This window comes from Schistocerca cancellata, chromosome 9 (assembly GCF_023864275.1).
Source record: "Schistocerca cancellata isolate TAMUIC-IGC-003103 chromosome 9, iqSchCanc2.1, whole genome shotgun sequence".
Taxonomy (NCBI): domain Eukaryota; kingdom Metazoa; phylum Arthropoda; class Insecta; order Orthoptera; family Acrididae; genus Schistocerca; species Schistocerca cancellata.
Genome location: NC_064634.1, coordinates 57,566,176 through 57,590,733, shown reverse-complemented (window position 1 = coordinate 57,590,733; position 24,558 = coordinate 57,566,176). Strand labels below are relative to the sequence as shown.

Here is a 24,558-nt window from a genome sequence, read left to right as displayed (position 1 = left end):
GAAAAAAGTCACACGGAACGATATCTGGTGAATAAGGTGGCTGTGGTAGTGCTAAAATTTGTTTTGAGGTTAAAAATTGCTCTACTGACAGAGCAGTAATGGATAGCGCATTATCGTGATGCAGAATCCAATTATCAGCAGTGTTGGCATGGGCACGAAGAACTCTTTTACGAAGTTTTTCTAAAATTTCTTTGTAGTAATATTGGTTAACTGTTTGTCCAGGAGGCAACCACTCTTTACGAACAATTCCCGAGGAATCAAAGAAGCACAAGAGCATGCATTGCACTTTTGACGTTGACAGGCGAGCTTTTTTTGGTCTGGGTGATCCCTTTGAGCACCATTGCGAACTTTAGCGTTTTGTCTCTGGATCGTACTGATAAAACCAACTATCATCACCAGTGATAACACGGCTCAACAATTCTGTATTGATTTCCGTTTGCTCCAACAGATTGGCTGCCACACTGTTCCGTGTTTCTCGCTGTTGTGGTGTGAGATTTTTGGAGACCATTTTTGCGCAAATCTTTCTCATACCAAGATATTTAGTTATTGTTTGACAATTTGTTTCTCAGTTGATGTTCAGTTCTTCTGCAATCATTTTCATGGATAATCTTCGATCAGATCGTACGAGATCACGCACCCTGACCAAGTTGACATCCATTTGTGAGGTTGATGGTCGTCCACTGCAGTCTTCATCTTCAACATTCGTTCTGCCTTCACTAAACATTTTACGCCAACGAAAAACTTGAGCTCTTGACATAACCTCCTCTCCAAAATCCTTCTGAAGCTTACCGTAAGCTGCCGTCGCGTTTTCACCAAATTTAACGCAAAAAGAAATGGCATACTATTGCGCAATATTGTGCAGTTCCATTTCCGTGACGAGAGACACAAACACGTGTTAACTTATTACAGCACAACTCATGACTGAGCAGCTGTATCGATGTGTCACTTGGACTAGAAGCAGCTTATAGACCAAGGTCAAAGATATTGTGCCTACACAAGCCTGCAGGGTTGCCACATCTTGCAAAGAAAATCAGTCTCATTACTTTATTGTCGCACCTCGTATACCTAATCGAGAAGCGAAGTAACATTTTTTGTAGATTTAGCTTTGAGAACGTTTTTATAATGAAATAATTTTGCACAGCTTTTCATCATCTATTTCGCTCCCTTCAGGGGATGAATTTCCAAAAACACCAAAACACGTAATTTTTAATTTCTAACAGAGAAGTCGAATATCAGTTTTCATAGATATAAGTTTAAAATGCTTTAGTATTTTTTTTAATAATTATTTATTTTAAAAAAGTTTCACCCACACTTTTACGCCATTAGTGGCTGAATTTCAAAAAATGCTAAAACACGTATTCTTTTAAAATTTCTGACTGATGTACCAGATACCAAATTGCCCTCACAGTGACGTATATTCAAAAAGTCATTCATCCCCTATTTCATTCTATCAGGAGTGGAGTTTAGTACAGTCCCTTCTTAAACGATGGATACATTATAAGATCAACATCCCCTCTAAATTTAAGGTTGTATCCTTACCGGTTTGTGCTGGGCAATGATGAGTCAGCGACTCAGTCTGACCCTATTTCACCCCCTTAGGGACTGAATTTCCAAAAACAGTGGGACACATAATTATTTATTTCTAACTGAGAAGTCAAATACCATTTTTCAAGTTTTCAGCTTTAAAAATGATTGCACAATGAAATACTTTCATAACACATTTCACCCCTGTTTCACTTTTATAGCCATGAAATTTCCAAAAATTCTGGAATGTGTATTTTTTATTTCTAACAGAGAGGCTAAATACGAATTTTCATACATTTAGTTTCAAAACTGCTTGCGTAATGAAATATTCCCACACAAATTTTCATCCCCTATTTCACCACCTTAGAGGTTGAGTTTCCACGAATAGTGATACACATTTTTTATTTTTAACTCAGAAACCAAATTCAAATTTTCATCCATTTAGCATTAAAATGCGTTCATAATGAAATATTTTCATAGATTGTTTCATACCTTATTTCACCCCCTTAGGGGCTGGATTTCCAAGAACAGTGAAATACTTTTTTTGTTGGCAACCGAAAACTCAAAAACCCATTGTCGTAGACGTAGATTTAAAAGTATTTTAGAAGTTCTTTAATAATGAGCTATTTTTTAAAAATCCTTCCTTAAACGACGCCAAAAGTATAGGATCAACACTGTCTGCAAACGTCAAGTTTCTATCCTTAATGATTTTGTGCTGGGTGGTGATACCTCAGTGAGTGAGTCATTCAGTCGGGAAATTGTTTTTTACGCATAGAGAATAGATAAAGAGTCCCATTCATTATTCGGAAATCAATACTTCCAAAACTTAAAAATGTCGTTTAACTACTTACTCGAATCAGGAGGTCAAATGCCACGATTTATGTGATTATTTGCTACTAAATACTGTGTATTGATGAATGTTAATGAATTAAACCATTGTATAAAAACATTTCGATAACTTTCAGAATAATTTGCCCTCACATAAACCATTTCAAATTTATACTCCCCTTGCTAAACACAGATACAGATAACAATAATATTCAGTGGTGTTTTTCTTTTGTTTTTGTTTTTATATGACCTTAGATATTCTATCTTCTTGTGATCCTGGTTCAATTATGAACTTGATTTGGACCCAAAGGGGACCAGCAATCTGTGGAAAACTACAATTTTTGTTATGACGCAATGAAACTTCCAAAAAATTGGCCTTCAGCGTAATTTAAAGTTATGTAAACTATAATTTGAAATAAATGACGTCTGATTATGATTGCTATTACAATAATGAAGTCACAAACTACAATTACGAAAGTAGCTACTAAACTAAAAGTGACAGATCATTAGGGGAGATTGGTACATGCCGTGTGTTGGTACATGCCGTGTGTTGGTCGAAATGGCATTCTATTTTCATTTTAAATAACTGTGTGTTGGTTGTTCAACAGGCAGTCATTTTGGAGAGATTCGGGCATATGTTTTTATTGGTATTGGGAGTTAAGAGAATAGACAAACATTACGCAAAGCTTTTCTTTGTTATACAAGCCACACCACCGCATCAGACCTCAAATGATGCCTTGGACCTGTAACTATGGATAAGTCGACATCAACAAAGTAAGTATAGCCACCGGAGTTGTATATTTTCTTAAGCACTACAGAGGTATCGCTTAATTCCCAGAAAATACAGACAGATCTCAATGGTTTTCTATGAAAAAACTTAAACCAGTATGTAGTACGTCTTAGGGATAATTAATTGCTAAAATTATGGCGTCCCAGCACAATTTGGTGAAAATATTATCAGAGGCATTCATAATTAAACAAATACGTGTAATGAAGGCAATGTCTAATGAAGAGAACTGAAACTTTTGTGTCATAGTTTGTAACCTTGCGCAGAATTTTAATCATTTGTTCGACTTATTTTCTATATGCTGTTCATAAATTATCTTACGGTGAGGCGAGCAGCAAGCTGCGGCTGTTTGCTGAAGATGCTGTGGTGCAAGGGAAGGTGTCGTCGTTGAGTGCCTGTTGGAGGATACGAGATGATTTAGACGAAGTTTTTATTTGGCGTGATGAACGGCAGCTTCCCCTGAATGTAGAAGAAAAGTAAGTTAACGTAGATGAGTACCAAAAAGAACCCCATAATTTTCGTATTAGTAGTGTACTACTTGTCAGTCACGTCGGCTAAATATCTGGGGGTAAAGTTGCAAAGCGATATGGAATAGAACGAACACGTAAGGACGGTAGTAGAAAAAACGAATTGAGAGAATTTTAGGAAATTATTGTAATATCCACGACTGTATTTTATTCAGAACAATATTCACGACAGCATTGTGTGTGGAATTCGAGCGACCATTCTCGAGATATTAATAAAAAAGGACTTCATCGATACTAAAAATAATAATAAATAATTATTGTCAGTGAGGTAATTTAATTTTCTGTAAAAATTGTATCTCAGACAATGCTCATGGAGAAAGATAATGAAAATCTTCATATTTTGCTATCTATGATTCTTCTAGAATAATCCTTCTTCTTGTTCGAACTGTTGTAATGATCGGACGTGATTGACGACTTGTAGCACTGAGGTCGGTAAAAAAACTGTATTATGTTGTTAAATAATACTTTAAAAAATAGAATTTCTGTGTAATTGAAATCAACAAGTGCGTTTGAATTTTTCTTAATACGCTACTCGTCCCGTACAAATGTTAAGTTTTCTGTTCAGCTTCAATGGCGCGCAGCCATTAGCACTATTGATCTACAGAGCGGATGGTTGGTAAAGTGCTGAATAATGAGTGATTAACATGGAGAAATACTTTTAAATGTTAATGGATATAGTTAAGGTACCTACAGAAAGGATTTTATATATATATATATATATATATATATATATATATATATATATATATATATATATATTTAAAAAGAAAGATGATGAGACTTACCGAACAAAAGCGCTGGCAGGTCGATAGACACACAAACAAACACAAACATACACACAAAATCTAGCTTTCGCAACCAACGGTTGCCTCGTCAGGAAAGAGGGAAGGAGAAGGAAAGACAAAAGGATATGGGTTTTAGGGGAGAGGGTAAGGAGTCATTCCAATCCCGGGAGCGGAAAGACTTACCTTAGGGGGAAAAAAGGACAGGTATACACTCGCACACACACACATATCAATCCATACATACAAGACACAAGCAGACATTTGTAAAGGCAAAGAGTTTGAGCAGAGATGTCAGTCGGGACGGAAGTATAGAGGCAAAGATGATGTTGAAAGACAGGTGAGGTATGAGCGGCGGCAGATTGAAATTAGGAATTAGCGGAGATTGAGGCCTGGCGGATAGCGAGAAGAGAGGATATGCTGAAGGGCAAGTTCCCATCTCCGGAGTTCTGACAGGTTGGTGTTAGTGGGAAGTATCCAGATAACCCGGACGGTGTAACACTGTGACAAGATGTGCTGGCCGTGCACCAAGGCATGTTTAGCCACAGGGTGATCCTCATTACCAACAAACACTGTCTGCCTGTGTCCATTCATGCGAATGGACAGTTTGTTGCTGGTCATTCCCACATAGAACGCTTCACAGTGTAGGCAGGTCAGTTGGTAAATCACGTGGGTGCTTTCACACGTGGCTCTGCCTTTGATCGTGTACACCTTCCGGGTTACAGGACTGGAATAGGTGGTGGTGGGAGGGTGCATGGGACAGGTTTTACACCGGTCCCATGCACCCTCCCACCACCACCTATTCCAGTCCTGTAACCCGGAAGGTGTACACGATCAAAGGCAGAGCCACGTGTGAAAGCACCCACGTGATTTACCAACTGACCTGCCTACACTGTGAAGCGTTCTATGTGGGAATGACCAGCAACAAACTGTCCATTCGCATGAATGGACACAGGCAGACAGTGTTTGTTGGTAATGAGGATCACCCTGTGGCTAAACATGCCTTGGTGCACGGCCAGCACATCTTGTCACAGTGTTACACCGTCCGGGTTATCTGGATACTTCCCACTAACACCAACCTGTCAGAACTCCGGAGATGGGAACTTGCCCTTCAGCATATCCTCTCTTCTCGCTATCCGCCAGGCCTCAATCTCCGCTAATTCCTAATTTCAATCTGCCGCCGCTCATACCTCACCTGTCTTTCAACATCATCTTTGCCTCTATACTTCCGTCCCGACTGACATCTCTGCTCAAACTCTTTGCCTTTACAAATGTCTGCTTGTGTCTTGTATGTATGGATTGATATGTGTGTGTGTGCGAGTGTATACCTGTCCTTTTTTCCCCCTAAGGTAAGTCTTTCCGCTCCCGGGATTGGAATGACTCCTTACCCTCTCCCCTAAAACCCATATCCTTTTGTCTTTCCTTCTCCTTCCCTCTTTCCTGACGAGGCAACCGTTGGTTGCGAAAGCTAGATTTTGTGTGTATGTTTGTGTTTGTTTGTGTGTCTATCGACCTGCCAGCGCTTTTGTTTGGTAAGTCTCATCATCTTTCTTTTTAAATATATTTTTCCCACGTGGAATGTTTCCCTCTATATATATATATATATATATATATATATATATATATATATATATATATATATATATAATCTGTTGAGAGTACAACAACGCCTGAACCAAATAAGATAAGTGATTGTCTTATGTTAGCCGCCATCTTAGTGAAATATTGCAGCGGCAGTTTTAAATCAGACTACTAAGCTCATATGAATCTTGATGGTCAATATTTACGATAATAATTGTGTATTCGTGGCCCAGAAATCATAAATTCTATTTAGATTATGACTGATCTTTAAATATGGTGCAAACAGTATCTTACGTGGTGAAATTGTTCTCTGCTAATGTATGAACCCTGTTTATTTCGTAAGAACTTTTAGGAAATATTGTTTGACAGGAAAGAATACATTAGTGTTGTGCGCGTGTGGTGTTGTGTGTAAAAATAGTTCATTTTGTTTACGGAAAAATGTTGCCACCTTGAATAATAGTTCGCTAAATTGTGTGCGATCATTCTTGCGAAAAAAATTTGTGCCATTTATACTGTTTGACAGACAACATTGGTACACCTTCCGAGGTGGGCATTTCTTTAACAGGATAACTATCTTTAGCCAGGAGAGGCTACGATTAAATGAAACCGCATGTTACGCCAATAATAAGTAACTGGTTTGGTTGTAGTCATGCCCACGATTTGTAAAAATACCGCAATCTTACCCGCACGCCACCGCATGGTTCTTCCGTAAGGGAGACTGCTTTTAGAACACTAGTGCACTCCGTTCTTGTGTGCTTAGCAGAGATGTGATGCGAGATTTGTTACCGGGAGGTTCGATTAACAGGCGAGAAATATGGAGACACTTAATCAAGAGTGAGTCCGTTTTGGAAAGACAATGACAGTGGAACACTATTGAGGAAATTCAGAGAGCCGGCATTTGAAGCTGACTGAAGAACGATTCTACTTCCGCCAAAGTTGTTGTTGTTGTTGTGGTCTTCAGTCCTGAGACTGGTTTGATGCAGCTCTCCATGCTACCCTATCCTGTGCAAGCTTCTTCATCTCCCAGTACTTACTGCAACCCACATCCTTCTGAATCTGCTTAGTGTATTCATCTCTTGGTCTCGCTCTATGATTTTTACCCTCCACGCTGCTCTCCAATGCTACATTTGTGATCCCTTGATGCCTCAGAACATGTCCTACTAACCGGTCCCTCCTTTTTGACAAGTTGTGCCACATACTCCTCTTCTCCCCAATTCTATTCAATACTTCATAATTGGTTATGTGATCTACCCATCTAATCTTCAGCATTCTTCTGTAGCACCACATTTCGAAAACTTCTATTCTCTTCTTGTCCAAACTATTTATCGTACATGTTTAACTTCCATACATGGCTACACTCCATACAAATACTTTCAGAAACGACTTCCTGACATTTAAATCTATACTCGATGTTAACAAATTTCTCTTCTTCAGAAACGCTTTCCTTGCCATTGCCAGTCTACATTTTATATCTTCTCTACTTCGACCATCATCAGTTATTTTGCTCCCCAAATAGCAAAACTCCTTTACCACTTAATTGTCTCATTTCCTAATCTAATTCCCTCAGCATCACCTGACTTAATTCGACTACATTCCATTATCCTCGTTTTGCTTTTGTTGATGTTCATCTTATATATTCCTTTCAAGACACTGTCCATTCCGTTCAACTGCTCTTCCAAGTCCTTTGCTGTCTCTGATAGAATTACAATGTCATCGGCGAACCTCAAAGTTTTTATTTCTTCTCCATGGATTTTAATACCTACTCCGAATTTTTCTTTTGTTTCCTTTACTGCTTGCTCAATATACAGATTGAATAACATCGGGGAGAGGCTACAACCCTGTCTTACTCCCTTCCCAACCACTGCTTCCCTTTCATGTCTCTCGACTCTTATAACTGCCATCTGGTTTCTGTACAAATTGTACATAGCCTTTCGCTCCCTGTATTTTACCCCTGCCACCTTTAGAATTTGAAAGAGAGTATTCCAGTCAACATTGTCAAAAGCTTTCTCTAAGTCTACAAATGCTAGAAACGTAGGTTTGCCTTTCCTTAATCTTTCTTCTAAGATAAGTCGTAAGGTCAGTATTGCCTCACGTGTTCCAATATTTCTACGGAATCCACACTGATTTTCTCCGAGGTCAGCTTCTACCAGTTTTTCCATTCGTCTGTAAAGAATTCGCGTTAGTATTTTGCAGCTGTGACTTATTAAACTGATAGTTCGGTAATTTTCACATCTGTCAACTCCTGCTTTCTTTGGGATTGGAATTATTATATTTTTCTTGAAGTCTGAGGGTATTTCGCCTGTCTCGTACATCTTGCTCACCAGATGGTAGAGTTTTGTCAGGACTGGCTCTCCCAAGGCCGTCAGTAGTTCTAGTGGAATGTTGTCTACTCCCGGGGCCTTGTTTCGACTCAGGTCTTTCAGTGCTCTGTCAAACTCTTCACGCAGTATCGTATCTCCCATTTCATTTTCATCTACATCCTCTTCCATTTCCATAATATTATCCTCAAGTTCATCGCCCTCTATATACTCCTTCCACCTTTCTGCTTTCCCTTCCGCCAAAGTAAATTTCGTGTAAAGACCACGAAGATAAGATGTGAGACATTTGGGCTCGTGCTGAGGCGTATAGGCAGTCCTTTTCTTCTCGCTCTATTTGCGATTGGAACTGGAAAGGAAGTGACACACCAGATGTCTGTTGCTGCTCGGTGATGTGTTGTACATGTTGCAGTATAGCTAGCCTCCAGATTTTAATGTTGTTCTTTGTTCTCGGGTATTTGTCTTTCCGGTCGTGTCACTTCAGTTATATGTAGATTTGCAGCAGTTGTCTTGCCGAGGATTGTCAGTTTCTAATGGAGCAAATTCCACGTATCATCTGCTTGTCTACAAGTAAATCTGCATATTAATCTACCAACATTTCTAAATACACTCCTGGAAATGGAAAAAAGAACACATTGACACCGGTGTGTCAGACCCACCATACTTGCTCCGGACACTGCGAGAGGACTGTACAAGCAATGATCACACGCACGGCACAGCGGACACACCAGGAACCGCGGTGTTGGCCGTCGAATGGCGCTAGCTGCGCAGCATTTGTGCATCGCCGCCGTCAGTGTCAGCCAGTTTGCCGTGGCATTCGGAGCTCCATCGCAGTCTTTAACACTGGTAGCATGCCGCGACAGCGTGGACGTGAACCGTATGTGCAGTTGACGGACTTTGAGCGAGGGCGTATAGTGGGCATGCGGGAGGCCGGGTGGACGTACCGCCGAATTGCTCAACACGTGGGGCGTGAGGTCTCCACAGTACATCGATGTTGTCGCCAGTGGTCGGCGGAAGGCCGTCTTCCGCTCACGCCCCAACATCGTACAGCCCGCCTCCAGTGGTGTCGCGACAGGCGTGAATGGAGGGACGAATGGAGACGTGTCGTCTTCAGCGATGAGAGTCGCTTCTGCCTTGGTGCCAATGATGGTCGTATGCGTGTTTGGCGCCGTGCAGGTGAGCGCCACAATCAGGACTGCATACGACCGAGGCACACAGGGCCAACACCCGGCATCATGGTGTGGGGAGCGATCTCCTACACTGGCCGTACACCACTGGTGATCGTCGAGGGGACACTGAATAGTGCACGGTACATTCAAACCGTCATCGAACCCATCATTCTACCATTCCTAGACCGGCAAGGGAACTTGCTGTTCCAACAGGACATGTCTCCATGGGAGAATAGCAGCCTGCATTGCTGCGAAAGGTGGATATACACTGTACTAGTGCCGACATTGTGCGTGCTCTGTTGCCTGTGTCTATGTGCCTGTGGTTCTGTCAGTGTGATCATGTGATGTATCTGACCCCAGGAATGTGTCAATAAAGTTTCCCCTTCCTGGGACAATGAATTCACGGTGTTCTTATTTCAATTTCCAGGAGTGTATGTTGCAGTCGTCGGTCTGACTAAGGTTATTTCGTGGAGTTTTTAATTGGTACGGAATTTATCACTGACGATGTATCATTTAGGTCTGACGGCCTGGTGAGCACCTCCTGTCTCAACGTTTGTCCGACAAGAGCATGTGCATGAATCGACGATAGACCGGACCACAAGTGTTTCCCCTTGCCTTTAGTCATTCACAGTAATGATAGAGCAAGGCTCTCTAGGCTAGTAGTACATGAGCAAAACTGCCCATCATCCTAAGTGTTCCACCAGCAACTACTAAGGGTGTCTACACTCTGTACCGCAGAAGTACCCGGACCATGCTATATTAGTCGGAGGCGACTTCACCCTACCTAGTATAGACTGGGATGTCTATAGATTCATTACAGGTGGTACAGACAAGCCGTCGTGTGAATTACTTTTGAACACATTATCCGAAAACTGTCTTGAGCAGCTAAATCGACAGCCAACGCGTAACGGAAATATTTTAGATCTGGTAGCCACGAACAGACCAGACATCATCGACAGTGTCAGTGTTGAGACAGGGATTAGTGATCATGATGTTGTCATTACGACTATGGTTACGAAAGTTAAAAAGTCGGTCAAGAAGGCTAGGAGAGTATTCTTACTAGAAAGAGCAGATAAGCACTTGTTAGCATCCCACTTAGTAAATGAATCGACTTCATTTACTTCCGGTACGATGGACGTGGAAGAATTATGGGAAAATTTTAAACACATTGTAAATCACGCATTGGACAAGTATGTGCCGAAAAAGTGGGTTACGGACGGAAAAGACCCACCGAGGTTTAACAGCGCAATTCGGAGAATGCTCAGGAAGCAAAGACAGTTGCGGTACAAGAAAGATCGGGAGAATGAGGAAAGGAAAAAGTTAGTAGAGATTCGTGCTGCTGTAAAAAGAGGGATGCGCGAAGCATACAACCACTACCACCGTCACACCTTAGCAAAAGATCTTGCTGAAAACCCAAAAAAAATTCTGGTCTTACGTAAAATCGGTAAGCGGGTCAAAGGCTTCCACCCAGTCACTCACTGATCAGTCTGGCCTGGCAACGGAAGACAGCAAAACGAAAGCTTAAATTTTAAATTTAGCATTTGAGAAATCTTTCGCGCAGGAGGATCGTAGAAACACACCGCCTTTTGAGTCTCGTACAGATTCCCGTATGGAGGACATAGTGATAAACATCCCTGTGGTTGTGATGCAGCTGAATAGGTTGAAAATAAATAAATCGCCAGGTCCTGATGGGATTCCAATTCGGTTTTACAGAGAGTATTCTACTGCATTGGCTCCTTACTTACCTTGCATTTATCGCGAATCTCTTGCCCAACGTAAAGTGCCGAGTGACTGGAAAAAAACGCAGGTGACGCCTGTACATAAGAAGGGTAGAAGGACGGATCCTCAAAATTACAGAGCAATATCGTTAACATCGGTTTGTTGCAGGATTCTCGAACATATTCTCAATTCGAATATAATGAATCTCCTTGAGACAGAGAAGTTGCTGTCCATGCATCAGCACGCCTTTAGAAAGTATCGCTCATGCGAAACGCAACTCGCCCTTTTTTCACATGATATCTTGCGAACCATGGATGAAGAGTATCAGACATATTCCTTGACTTCCGGAAGGCATTTGACTCGGTGTCCCACTCCAGACTCCTAAGGTATGAGAACATGGGATTGGTTCCCTAATATGTGAGTGGCTCGAAGACTTCTTAACTAATAGAACCCAGAACCTTCTTAAGTAATACAACCCAGAACGTTGACCTCGATGGTGAGTGTTCATCAGAGGTGAGGGTATCATCTGGAGTGCCCCAGGGAAGTGTGGTAGGTCCGCTGTTGTTTTCTATCTACATAAATGATCTTTTGGATAGGGTGGATAGCAATGTGCGGCTGTTTGCTGATGATGCTGTCGTGTACGGGAAGGTGTCGTCGTTGAGTGACTGTAGGAGGATACAAGATGACTAGGACAGGATTTGTTATTGGTGTAAAGAATGGCAGCTAACTCTAAATATAGATAAACATAAATTAATGGAGATGAATAGGAAGATGAATCCCCTAATGTTTGAATGCTCCATTAGTAGTGTAGCACTTGATACAGCCACGTCGATTAAATATTTGGGCGTAACATTGCAGACCGATATGAAGTGGGACAAGCATGTAATGGCAGTTGTGGGGAAGGCGGATAGTCGTCTTCGGTTCATTGGTAGAATTTTGGGAAGATGTGGTTCATCTGTAAAGGAGGCCGCTTATAAAACACTAATACGACCTATTCTTGAGTACTTGGGATCCCTGTCAGGTCGGATTGAGGGAGGACATAGAAGCAGTTCAGAGGCGGGCTGCCAGATTTGTTACTGGTAGGTTTGATCATCACGCGAGTGTTACGGAAATGCTTCAGGAATTCGGATGGAAATCTCTGGAGGAAAAGAGGCGTTCTTTTCGTGAATCACTACTGAGGAAATTTAGAGAACCCGCATTTGAGGCTGACTGCAGTACAATTTTACTGCCGCCAACTTACATTTCGCGAAAAGACCACAAAGATAAGAGAGATTAGGGCTCGTACAGAGGCATATAGGCAGTCATTTTTCCCTCGTTCTGTTTGGGACTGGAACAGGGAGAGAAGATGCTAGTTGTGGTACGTGGTACGCTCCGCCACGCACCGTATGATGGACTGCGGAGTATGTATGAGGACGTAGACGTAGACTTTAAACCCTCCTTTCCCTCTTCGGGGACCATATGTTAGTCTGGCCTCTCTACAGACACCCTTCCGATTTCGTTGCATGTACGGCACGGCTACCTGTCTTGCTGAAGCACGCGTCTTCCCACCGCAACAACGTCCTTGGTTCGTAGTATGATTTCCGAGTTGACCATGAGTCATGTGTAATACACCAGTAATCCAAATGGTCAAAAAAAATTACATGTACCTCTGATCAGTCTCAGAATATTTGAACTCGCAAGCTCTAATTATAAGCATCGAAAAATATGGACTGGTTAAATCTCAGACCGAAAACCTGAAGTCCAGTCAAATTTCCCTATACGTAAATACCAACAAGCAACCTTTACAAAAACAGCAGGAAGCGCACCTTCATAGGTTCGAAGAAAACCATCCCACTCAGAAGTCATACAAGGGAGTTGTAAACCCAGAACGGGTCGTTACTCAAGGAAGTGCCGTCTCTTACGCAATGTCACCAGGATCGTTCGAAACTTAACATAAACGTAATATCTGCTTGTTAGATTTTACAAATTCTAGAAAAAATCCGCTAGTTAATTACATTGAAAGACAACTGATTGGAAACAACAAAATGAAGAAAGTGAATCAACTTGCCGTTCCGCTTGTGAGTCCACATGACTTCACACTTCTGCATGCTGACTGCTGCGGATACCGCCGAACTCTGGAAATGTGTGCCGACACGCCAGGCTACCCTGAGAGCATATGGGCGCAATCTACTGCCAAAGGCTGCTTTACTACCACGAAAAATTTTCGCATCAAAGAACTAAGTGTGCCAGAGCACAAACGGTCTAGTTGCTACAAACTCAGTAGGCAAAAATTGACAGAGCTTCAATTAAAATGAATGGAAAAGAAGTCAGCGACGATAAAATGAGGGAAGAGGAAATAGATTCCTTTCAATCCGTCATACGCATACTGACGCTATGGAGATTCACATAATATATACTATTTGATCAAAACGTATATAGATATCTTTTAGCTGACATTAAAACAAGATGTTTATCTGGTAATAAATATAAAACCGGTCGCTTTTTTACGATTTATTCAACCATGAACGTGTTTTCGAGCCAAGGCAGGCTCATCTTCAGATGGAGGTGTTACAGAAACATTATCTTGTGGACCAAGTGTAGCTAGATACAGGGCTGGTGTGGCTGGCGGAAATGACGGAAATTTAGTAATCGGTGACGAAACGTTTACGAATCCGAAAGTTTTTTTTTATGTTTTGCTACTTACACTGCATGCCTTGTGGCATAAACATCAGATTGCTCCTTATAACTTGCATTATTACGCTATGTACACAAATAAACACAGTATGTAGCCAAACTTGGTTTTACACTGGCTCACAGGATGTAAACATTCGATGTTTTTGCAAATAATACGGATATGACAGATACTGCACTTTACTACACCATAATCTTTGGCAAGAGATGCATTGTATTGCCGGCCGGGGTGACCGAGCGGTTCTATGCGCTACAGTCTGGAACCGCGCAACCGCTACGGTCGCAGGTTCGAATCCTGCCTCGGGCATGGATGTGTGTGATGTCCTTAGGTTAGTTAGGTTTAGGTAGTTCTAAGTTCTATGGGACTGATGACCTCAGAAGTTAAGTCCCATAGTGCTCAGAGCCATTTGAACCATTTGCATTGTATTACGATACAAATATAACTAGTACAGGTTTTACTTTTCAGTAATTGTTGCTAGCTGCATACAAAAGGTAAACAGGTAGAGGTTAATATTTAATACATAATTAAAAACTTTTTGTAAGTTACAGAAAACGTTAGCCGTTACTTACCAAGAAGAACAAGATTTATGCAGGAAGACGAATTGTTGTCATTTTTGTTGTGCTTTTGGTGCCAGGATATCCCGGAAATTCTGGAAGAAAAGGTTTTGCTTTCACTCAGTCTGTTCATTCAGGATTTTTTGGGGTGATTTCAGTTAGTGGATGAAAATTTTTTATTGTTCATGGAGGTGCATCTGTAGTCCTTTCTCAGCACTGTGTAGCACAGGAAGACTGTCATCGATATCATCAACAGAGTGTTCGTGGTGAGCAACATGTGATGCAAAACTTGACTAACCTAAGTTTTTGAGTCGAAGGGCATCCATATGTTCTTTGTAGCCGGCCGCGGTGGTCTAGCGGTTCTAGGCGCGCAGTCCGGAACCGCGCGACTGCTACGGTCGCAGGTTCGAATCCTGCCTCGGGCATGGATGTGTGTGATGTCCTTAGGTTAGTTAGGTTTAAGTAGTTCTAAGTTCTAGGGGACTGATGACCACAGCAGTTGAGTCCCATAGTGCTCAGAGCCATTTCTCCCGGTTTGGCCCATGTCGAAGAAAGAACAGGAGCATGTGAGTTTGTATATGCCAGAATTTTTATGCCAATCTCTACTGGATTTATTATTGTGAACGATTTTATTTTGTAGTTTATTGTCAGTGTAGAGCGATATTTTTATGTTGTGTGGTCTGAAATGATTTGCAAGTTTATATGACACTTTGCCAAGGAATGGAAGAATGGTACTGTAAGTACCTAAAGCATAAAAAACTTTCGAATTCGTAAATGTTTCGTCACCGACTCTATTGTGCTTCAGCGTTCAGGTGTTCCAACGTCAGACTTGCTACTTCCTTCGTTTAAGCAGGATCACCACACATGTGTGGGCCTTCCACCCAGGGCTTGAGTTCCGCCTGCCGTTTCATTTCCACTGCTGTTACAACCTCTACTAGCATAGGCAATCATTCATTACGCCATTCTGATAATAAAGACACTCCGTCGTCTTTCATGCAATATGCGTTAACAATTATTTCCAAAACGTATGTGACAATGTCAGTCTCCTTTATGTATTCATATATACGATGTACAACTGTCACATGATACCTAATTGTGTTTGTAGATCACGGCAAAGTTTGTGGATGAGTGCTTGTAAGGTACGAAATTATAGCCACCTTACAAGTGCACGTTTGAATTCACTGAGCCCTTCTGACAGACCTAGTATGCTGTTATGGCTTCTCTACTGACAACACCACACAACACTAACCGACTTTTATGCTAGCTGGTCCGCCTCTCGTGGTATCTAGCGCTCATTTTCGTTTACACAGATATATCTGATTCTTTTCATGAGGTAACTTAAGGCATGGCAATGTTTAATATTCACTACAGTACTTTTCATGATTTTTGGTTACAAAGAATCTTCCTTGTCGTCTTCAGTCAAAACTACACGACAAAGTATAAACAGGAAAAGAAAGTATACTACTGGCCATTAATAGAGCTACACCAAGAAGAAAAGCGGATGATAAGCGGCTATTCATTGGACAAATATATAATACTAGAACTGACATGTGATTACATTTTCACGCATTTTGGGTGCATAGATCCTGAAAAATCAGTACCCAAACAACCACTTCTGGCCGTAATAACGGCCTTGATACGCCTGGACATTGAGTCAAACAGAGCTTGGATGGCGTGTACAGGTACAGCTGCCCATGCAGCTTCAACACGATACCACAGTTCATCAAGAGTAGTGACTGGCGTATTGTGACGAGCCAGTTGCTCGGCCACCATTGACCAGACGTTTTGAATTGGTGAGAGATCTGGAGAATGTGCTGGCCAGGGCGGCAGTCGAACATTTTCTGTATTCAGAAAGGCCCGTACGGGACCTGCAACATGCGGTCGTGCATCACCCTGCTGAAATGTAGGCTTTCGCAGGGATCGAATGAATGGTAGAGCCACGGGTCGTAACACATCTGAAATGTAACGTCCGCTGTTCAAAGTGCCGTCAGTGCGAACAAGAGGTGACCCAAACACGTAACCAATGGCACCCCATACCATCACGCCGGGTGATACGCCAGTATGGCGATGACGAATACACGCTTCCAATGAGCGTTCATCGCGATGTCGCCAAACACGGATGCGACCATCATGCTGCTGGAAACAGAACCTGGGTTCATCCGAAAAAATGACGTTTTGCAATTCGTGCACCCAGGTTCGTCGTTGAGTACACCATCGTAGGCGCTCCTGTCTGTGATGCAGCGTCAACGGTAACCGCAGCTACGGTCTCCGAGCTGATGGTCCATGCTGCTGCAAACGTCGTCGAGATGTTCGTGCAGATGGTTGTTGTCTTGGAAACGTCCCCATCGACTCAGGCATCGAGACGTGGCTGTACGACCCGTTACAGCCATGCGGATAAGATGCCTGTCATCTCAACTGCTAGTGATACGGGGCCGTTGGGATCCAGCACGGCGTTCCGTATTACCCTCCTGAACCCACCGATTCCATATTCTGCTAACAGTCATTGGATCTCGACCAACGCGAGCAGCAATGTCGCGATACGCATTTCTCCTCCTTACACGAGGCATCACAACAACGTTTCAGCAGGCAACGCCGGTCAACTGCTGTTTGCGTATGAGAAATCGTTTGGAATCTTTCCTCATGTCAGCACGTTGTAGGTGTCGCCCCGGGCGCCAATCTTGTGTGAATGCTCTGAAAAGCTAATGATTTGCATATCACAGCACTTCTTCCTGTCGGTTAAATTTCGCGTCTGTAGCACGTCATCTTCGTGGTGTAGCAATTTTAAAGGCCAGTAGTATATATTCATTAGGAGCTGTTTGGTGTTTCGTAATGACGTTCTTCAAGTATTTAGCTGCAAGTACTTAGCCGCTCTGGAACACTGTTGTGGAACGCAATGTAGATACCTCCCAATATGTAACCGGCGTGTTAAAGAACTAGCAGGAGCTTCACTGAAACAAGAGGTTTGGAATTCTCTTCTACTCAGACATGAAAAGTTTTATCAGAGTGCTATTCGAATGACATGTGCTACACGTCACGGTCTTTTCACGCCTGTAGCCCACTGGCCTCCATTAAAACGAAGAGGAAAGCTGGATTGATAATTAAATCAAGACTATACACTGCTGACAGGCGTTGATGTACATCAACGGGGACAGTTGAAATTGTGTGCACCGACCGGGACTTGAACCCGTCGGTTTTTGTTTGGTCGTTGCGGACGTCGCATGACATCCGGTCAGGTTCGTTTGTTGATCTGTCCAATCAGTTTTTTATTACAGAGGCCAACCAGCTCTCTGACTGAATAGACGGCAAATCATCGAGCAAAACTGAAGTGATATCAGGTGTTCCCCAGGGAAGCGTCCTGGGGCCTCTGCTGTTCCTGATCTATATAAATGACCTGGGTGACAATCTGAGCAGTTCTCTTAGGTTGTTCGCAGATGATGCTGTAATTTACCGTCTAGTAAGGTCATCCGAAGACCAGTATCAGTTGCAAAGCGATTTAGAAAAGACTGCTGTATGGTGTGGCAGGTGGCAGTTGAGGCTAAATAACGAAACATGAGTTCCAAAAGAAATCCGTTAGAATTCGATTACTCGATAAACAATACAATTCTCAAGGCTGTCAATTCAACTAAGTACCTGGGTGTACAAATTACGAACAACTTCAGTTGGAAAGACCACATAGACAATACTGTGGGGAAGGCGAGACAAAGGTTGCGTTTCATTGGCAGGACACCTAGAAGATGCAACAAGTCCACTAAAGAGACAGCTTACACTACACTCGTTCGTCCTCTGTTAGAATATTGCTGCGCGGTGTGGGATCTATACCAGGTGGGATTGACGGAGGACATCGAAAGGGTGCAAAAAAGGGCAGCTCGTTTTGTATTATCACGTAATAGCGGAGAAATTGTGGCAGATATGATACGCGAGTTGGGATGGAAGTCATAAAGCAAAGACGTTTTTCGTCGCGGGGAGATCTATTTACGAAATTTCAGTCACCAACTTTCTCTTCCGAATGCGAAAATATTTTGTTGAGCCCAACCTACATAGGTAGGAATGATCATCAAAATAAAATAAGAGAAATCAGAGCTCGAACAGAAAGGTTTAGGTGTTCGTTTTTCCTGCGCGCTGTTCGGGAGTTGAATGGTAGAGAGATAGTATGATTGTGGTTCGATGAACCCTCTGCCAAGCACTTAAATGTGAATTGCAGAGTAATCATGTAAATGTAGATGTAGATGAAGAACACGCCAAGCTACCGTGCCGGCTATCCATCTGAGTTACCGAGGGCACAGAGGATAGTGCGACTGCAGGGACGTATCCCTTGGACGCTCCCCGTGAGACCCACATTTCCAGCTTAATGTCCACACACTACATTCGTGGTGCCCATGCCCATTACACTCATTAAGGCTAACCGGCCCTTGACCTTCTCCTTCTGTGCGGATGCACACATATTGCCCGAACTCTTACGGCACTCGGTAAGATTGTGTGCCGCGAGTAATGAGTGTAATGGGCAGGGACACCACGAATGTAGTGTGTGGACATTAAGCTGGAAATGTGGGTCTCACGGGGAGCGTGCAAGGGATACGTCCCTGCAGTCACACTATCCTCTGTGCCCTCGGTGGCTCAGATGGATAGAGTATCTGCCATGTAAGCAGGAGATCCCGGGTTCGAGTGCCAGTCGGGGCACGTATTTTCAACTGTCCCAGTTGATGTATATCAACGCCTGTCAGCACCGTAGGGTCTTGATTTAATTACCATTTCATTCTAGAGCGCTGCATGGTCACCGATGGTATCTGTTCTTTCGGACATCGTTAAACGGCACTGAAAAGCGTACATTATGTTTTCCAGAGCAGTGCTTGCAGCAAGAATAAAGGCAATGCACGACCCCCACAATACTCCAAACTAAATTGTATCATCTGATGATGAATCGCCAGGCGATTCGAAACCGGTCATGAGTAAACAAAAATTGAAGAAAAAACGGCGATTGGTTGCAGTAATTCCTGAAACCTTTAACAAGATAGTCGCGGTGCTCCAAATCCAGAAGGGATAAAAGTTTTACAATGATTTCACTTTGCTGTTCCAGATGACCAGTGGATCGTGACGTTTCTGCGAGGCTGCAAGTTCTCCCTGCAGCGCACCAAGGAGAAGCTGGACATGTACTACACCATGAAGACGGCCGCTCCGGAGTTCTACAAGAACCGAGACCCCTTCGATCCCAAAATTCAGTACATGCTCGACGCTGGGTAAGAACACCTACTGCAACTGGACCCGGAATTAATGGTCACTCTGCAGCGGAGTGTGCGTTGATTTGAAACTTACCGGCAAATTAAAATTGTGTCGCAGTTTGGGACTCGAACTAGCAATCTTTCCCTCTGCAGGCCAGTGCTCTGCCACACATTACTCATAATCCATCCTCACAATTCATTTTCATAACCCCTTACCAAAGTTTCGGCTTCGAATCCCGATCAGAAGCTTCAAATCGGTCCTCATTCCACTGCTGAGAGAAGAATTAATTCTGGAAATGTTCTTTAGGCTGTGGCTAGGCCACATCACCACAATTATCCTTTATCTCAGGAGTGCTAGTCCTGAAACATAGGCAGCAGAATTGCTATGGTTTGCCAAGCAGAAGAGAGGTACTGGGGAAAGTAAAACTACGACAGCCGTACGTGAGTGTATCTGGACCTCTCAGTCGGTAGAGGATTTCCATCGGAAGTCCGTCCTCTTGGCTAAGTGGTCGTTGTGTCTGACTACCATACAGTGGGCCCGCGTTCGATTCCCAGCAGGGTTGGAAAATTTTCTCCGCTCGGGAACTGGCCGCTCAGTAATCATAATTTCATCATCATCGACACGCAAATAGCCCAGTGTGGCGCTAAGTGAGAAGACTTACAGCCCAGCGGCCGAACTTCCCCAGGAAGAAGGAATCCCGATCATCAGTGCCATACAATCAAATTGTTCAAATGGTTCAAAGGTCCCGTGTTCGAGTCTCGGTCCGGCACACAGTTTTAATCTGCCAGGAAGTTTCATATCAGCGCTCACTCCGCTGCAGAGTGAAAAATTTCATTCTGGGAACATCCCCCAGGCTGCGGCTAAGCCATGTCTCCGCAATATCCTTTCTTTCAGGGATGCTAGTTCTGCAGGGTTCGCAGGAGAGCTTCTGTAAAGTTTGGAAGATAGGAGACGAGATACTGGCAGAAGTAAAGCTGTGAGGACGGGGCGTCAGTCGTGCTTGGGTACCTCAGTTGGTAAAGCACTTGCCCGCGAAAGGCAAGGGTCCCGTGTTCGAGTCTCGGTCCAGCACACAGTTTTAATCTACCAGAAAGTTTCATATCAGCGCACACTCCGCTGCAGAGTGAAAAATTTCATTCTGGAAACATCCCCCAGGCTGCGGCTAAGCCATGTCTCCGCAATATCCTTTTTTTCAGGAGTGCTAGTTCTGCAGGGTTCGCAGGAGAGCTTCTGTAAAGTTTGGAAGGTAGGAGACGAGGTACTGGCAGAAGTAAAGCTGTGAGGACGGGGCGTCAGTCGTGCTTGGGTACCTCAGTTGGTAAAGCACTTGCCCGCGAAAGGCAAGGGTCCCGTGTTCGAGTCTCGGTCCAGCACACAGTTTTAATCTACCAGAAAGTTTCATATCAGCGCACACTCCGCTGCAGAGTGAAAAATTTCATTCTGGAAACATCCCCCAGGCTGCGGCTAAGCCATGTCTCCGCAATATCCTTTTTTTCAGGAGTGCTAGTTCTGCAGGGTTCGCAGGAGAGCTTCTGTAAAGTTTGGAAGGTAGGAGACGAGATACTGGCAGAAGTAAAGTTGTGAGGACGGGGCGTGAGTCACGCTTAGGTAGCTCAGTTGGTAGAGCACTTGCCCGCGATAGGCAAGGGTCCCGTGTTCGAGTCTCGGTCCGGCACACAGTTTTAATCTGCCAGGAAGTTTCATATCAGCGCTCACTCCGCTGCAGAGTGAAAAATTTCATTCTGGGAACATCCCCCAGGCTGCGGCTAAGCCATGTCTCCGCAATATCCTTTCTTTCAGGGATGCTAGTTCTGCAGGGTTCGCAGGAGAGCTTCTGTAAAGTTTGGAAGGTAGGAGACGAGATACTGGCAGAAGTAAAGCTGTGAGGACGGGGCGTCAGTCGTGCTTCGGTAGCTCAGTTGGTAAAGCCGGCACGGTAGCTCAGCGTGTTCGGTCAGAGGGTTAGCAGCCCTCTGTAATAAAAAACTGAGCTAATCGATCAAAAAACGGACTTCAACGGATGTCTTACGACGTCCGCCCGAGCAGAGGCAACGAACAAAAGCGACCAAATAAAAAAATTAAAAAAAAGTTGGTAGAGCACTTGCTCGCGAGAGGCAAAGGTCCCGCGTTCGAGTCTCGGTCCGGCACACAGTTTTAATCTGCCAGGAAGTTTCTTTACTCTCTGTCTGTTAGAAAACATTCTATCCAACCGGATATGTCATCGGATAGGCCGTAAGGGCGCACTTTTTGAAGCAAGCGACAGTGCGGTACTGAGTCGAACGCCTTTCGAAAGTCGAGAAATATGGCATCAAACTGGGAGCCTGTTGTATATCGTGCACAAAAAGGGCCAGCTGTGTCTCGCATGACCGCTGTTTCCTAAAACCGTGCTGGTTTTCTGCAGATAACCTTCTCAGAGTCTAGGAAGGTCATTATGTGTGAACACAAAATATGTTCAATGATTCTACAACAAATCGATGTCAGCGAAATTGGCCGGTAATCATGTGCATCCGATTTTCTATCCTTTTTATAGTTTTCTATGACCTGGGCCTTCTTCCAGTCCCGTGAAACTTTCCGCTGTTCCAATGATCTCTGATAGATGATGGATAAGAATGGTGCTATATTTGTAGCATAGTCAACTTAAAATCTTACGGGGTAGCGTCTGGGGCAGATGCCTTCCTGGCGTCTAAGGATCTTAACTGTTTTACAATCGCAGATACACTAAACACTATGTCAGCCATCCTTGCGTTTCCAGAATGAGATTTTCACTCTGCAGCGGAGTGTGCGCTGATATGAAACTTCCTGGCAGATTAAAACTGTGTGCCCGACCGAGACTCGAACTCGGGACCTTTGCCTTTCGCGGGCAAGTGCTCTACCATCTGAGCTACCGAAGCACGACTCACGCCCGGTACTCACAGCTTTACTTCTGCCAGTATCTCGTCTCCTACCTTCCAAACTTTACAGAAGCTCTCCTGCGAAACTTGCAGAACTAGCACTCCTGAGAGACAGGATATAGCGGAGACATGGCTTAGCCACAGCTGTGAGTACCGGGCGTGAGTCGTGCTTCGGTAGCTCAGATGGTAGAGCACTTGCCCGCGAAAGGCAAAGGTCCCGAGTTCGAGTCTCGGTCGGGCACACAGTTTTAATCTGCCAGGAAGTTTCATCCTTGCGTTTGTTCGACAATTGAAAGGGGGAATGGTGCTGCAGTCCTCTACCGTAAAAGAGTTTTTGAAATCTGAGTTTAGAATCTCCGCCGACGATAGTCGTGCGCGGTAGTGCAGAACTGAATACGATACGACTCCATTCATCAACATTCCTTGATTCCCGGTGACGGCAACAATCCAGACGTAGCGATTTCTGTCGTGGAGTAAATGGCAGCCTAGTTATGGGACAGTAATTGGCTAGCTCGGCTTCTGCTCGTCTCTGACCAAAGGTACGAGATGACAAAGAACGTTGCAGGGCGTCCTTTACTTGGTCTCGGATGGCAGCCGCAGGTGCCTGGTGCCAATACGGTGATGCTCTATTCTGACGGCCACACACTGCCGACGAGAATCTTGGCGACTTGTGCGCCCGCCCTCACATTCCCATGCAGTCCATCACGTCCGCCACGGTCACATTCCAATACCCCACAAATCTGCATATTGCACAAGTGGACCAGCCTGCCAAATCGAGACGCACAATGAGGCCCCATTCGATCTCTGTCAGTTGCCTATAACGCTGTCTCACGCGGGTGCGCTGTATCTTGTAATATTATTGGTATTTCCGTCCTACGAAAGCTTTGAGTACCCTTTGAAAGACATTTGTTTTGTATAATTTACATAACTGTAAAGATGCGCATCTAGCGCGGACGCTAATACATCGATTGAGCAGTCCAAGAAACATTTTAACAGAAGCTGAACTGTCGTTCCGCTTCGATCTAAACAAAAGATGACGGTAGAAAACTTTTGCAGATCTTCAGATTTTAATGGGCTTCTGCTTGTTATGTGAAAACGTAAAGGAGGTCGACTTTAAGTTAAAAAAGTGAGCGGTCTTGCTAGCATGCAGACAACATTATTAATTAATAAAATTAAGGTAATTCATGTTCGAAACGGTAAATCAGCAAGTTATTGTTATCGGAGGTGTTGAACAGTGCAAGAATTGTCTTCAACGAAAGGAGAAAAGTAGTGACTATAATTTGTGACAAAAAAAACGTGAACCAAGGAGACAGCACAGGACAGGCTGAAATCTGATCGCACCATACTGTTAGAAAAGTAATTATGTAAGTTGTATTGTTTATAAATAAGCCCTAATTTTGCTAGTGAGAATTGTTTGAATATATTTAGTGTTTACCAGACTTCTTATTCTGTTCTTTTCCTTTATACTTTCTTATCCTCCATGCCATATTATTTTTATAAATGTCAAACAGCCTTTACTGCAGCAGAGAATACTGCGGCATCCTGGTCGTAGACAGAAGGCCGCTCCTTGTCTTCTATACTATTCATAGCTGCCCCATATATTAATGATTTCATTTGCAAATGCATTTTTTTTACTGTTCATTGTGAAAGGTCCCTTAGGTAATTATAAAATTCATACTAATAACGTAAAGAAATCCGGTTTGTTCTTTTCCAAATAATAGAAGTCTTTGCGTAATCAAAACCTAGCCTCCTTCTGACAACGATCAGGAGCCGACCAGAAGACGGACGTCTTCGACCGCTTTCGTGTCTCCTGTGGCAAAGCTGTGCCAGACTGGAAACATGACATCCTAGTATGAAATACAGATTTAAATTGATAGAATTGAAATATATTTAACGTAAGAAAAATAATATTTTTTTTATCATACTAGAATCTCCATACCCTTTACAGTGATCTCCCAAAATTTCAAGCTGGTGAGCCCCTTTTATACTCAAC

The 24,558-nt window shown here is 43.4% G+C and overlaps 1 protein-coding gene across 1 annotated transcript in view; it reads left to right on the top strand.

Annotated features, from left to right (window-relative positions):
* The window catches only part of LOC126101014 (retinol-binding protein pinta-like), a 112,343-nt gene that overhangs the window by 34,038 nt on the left and 53,747 nt on the right, over positions 1 to 24,558 (top strand). Inside the window, exon 3 of the mRNA XM_049911682.1 lies at positions 19,532 to 19,691. Within this exon, the coding sequence (XP_049767639.1) occupies positions 19,532 to 19,691 (160 nt within the window). The remainder of the gene's footprint in view (positions 1 to 19,531; positions 19,692 to 24,558) is intronic.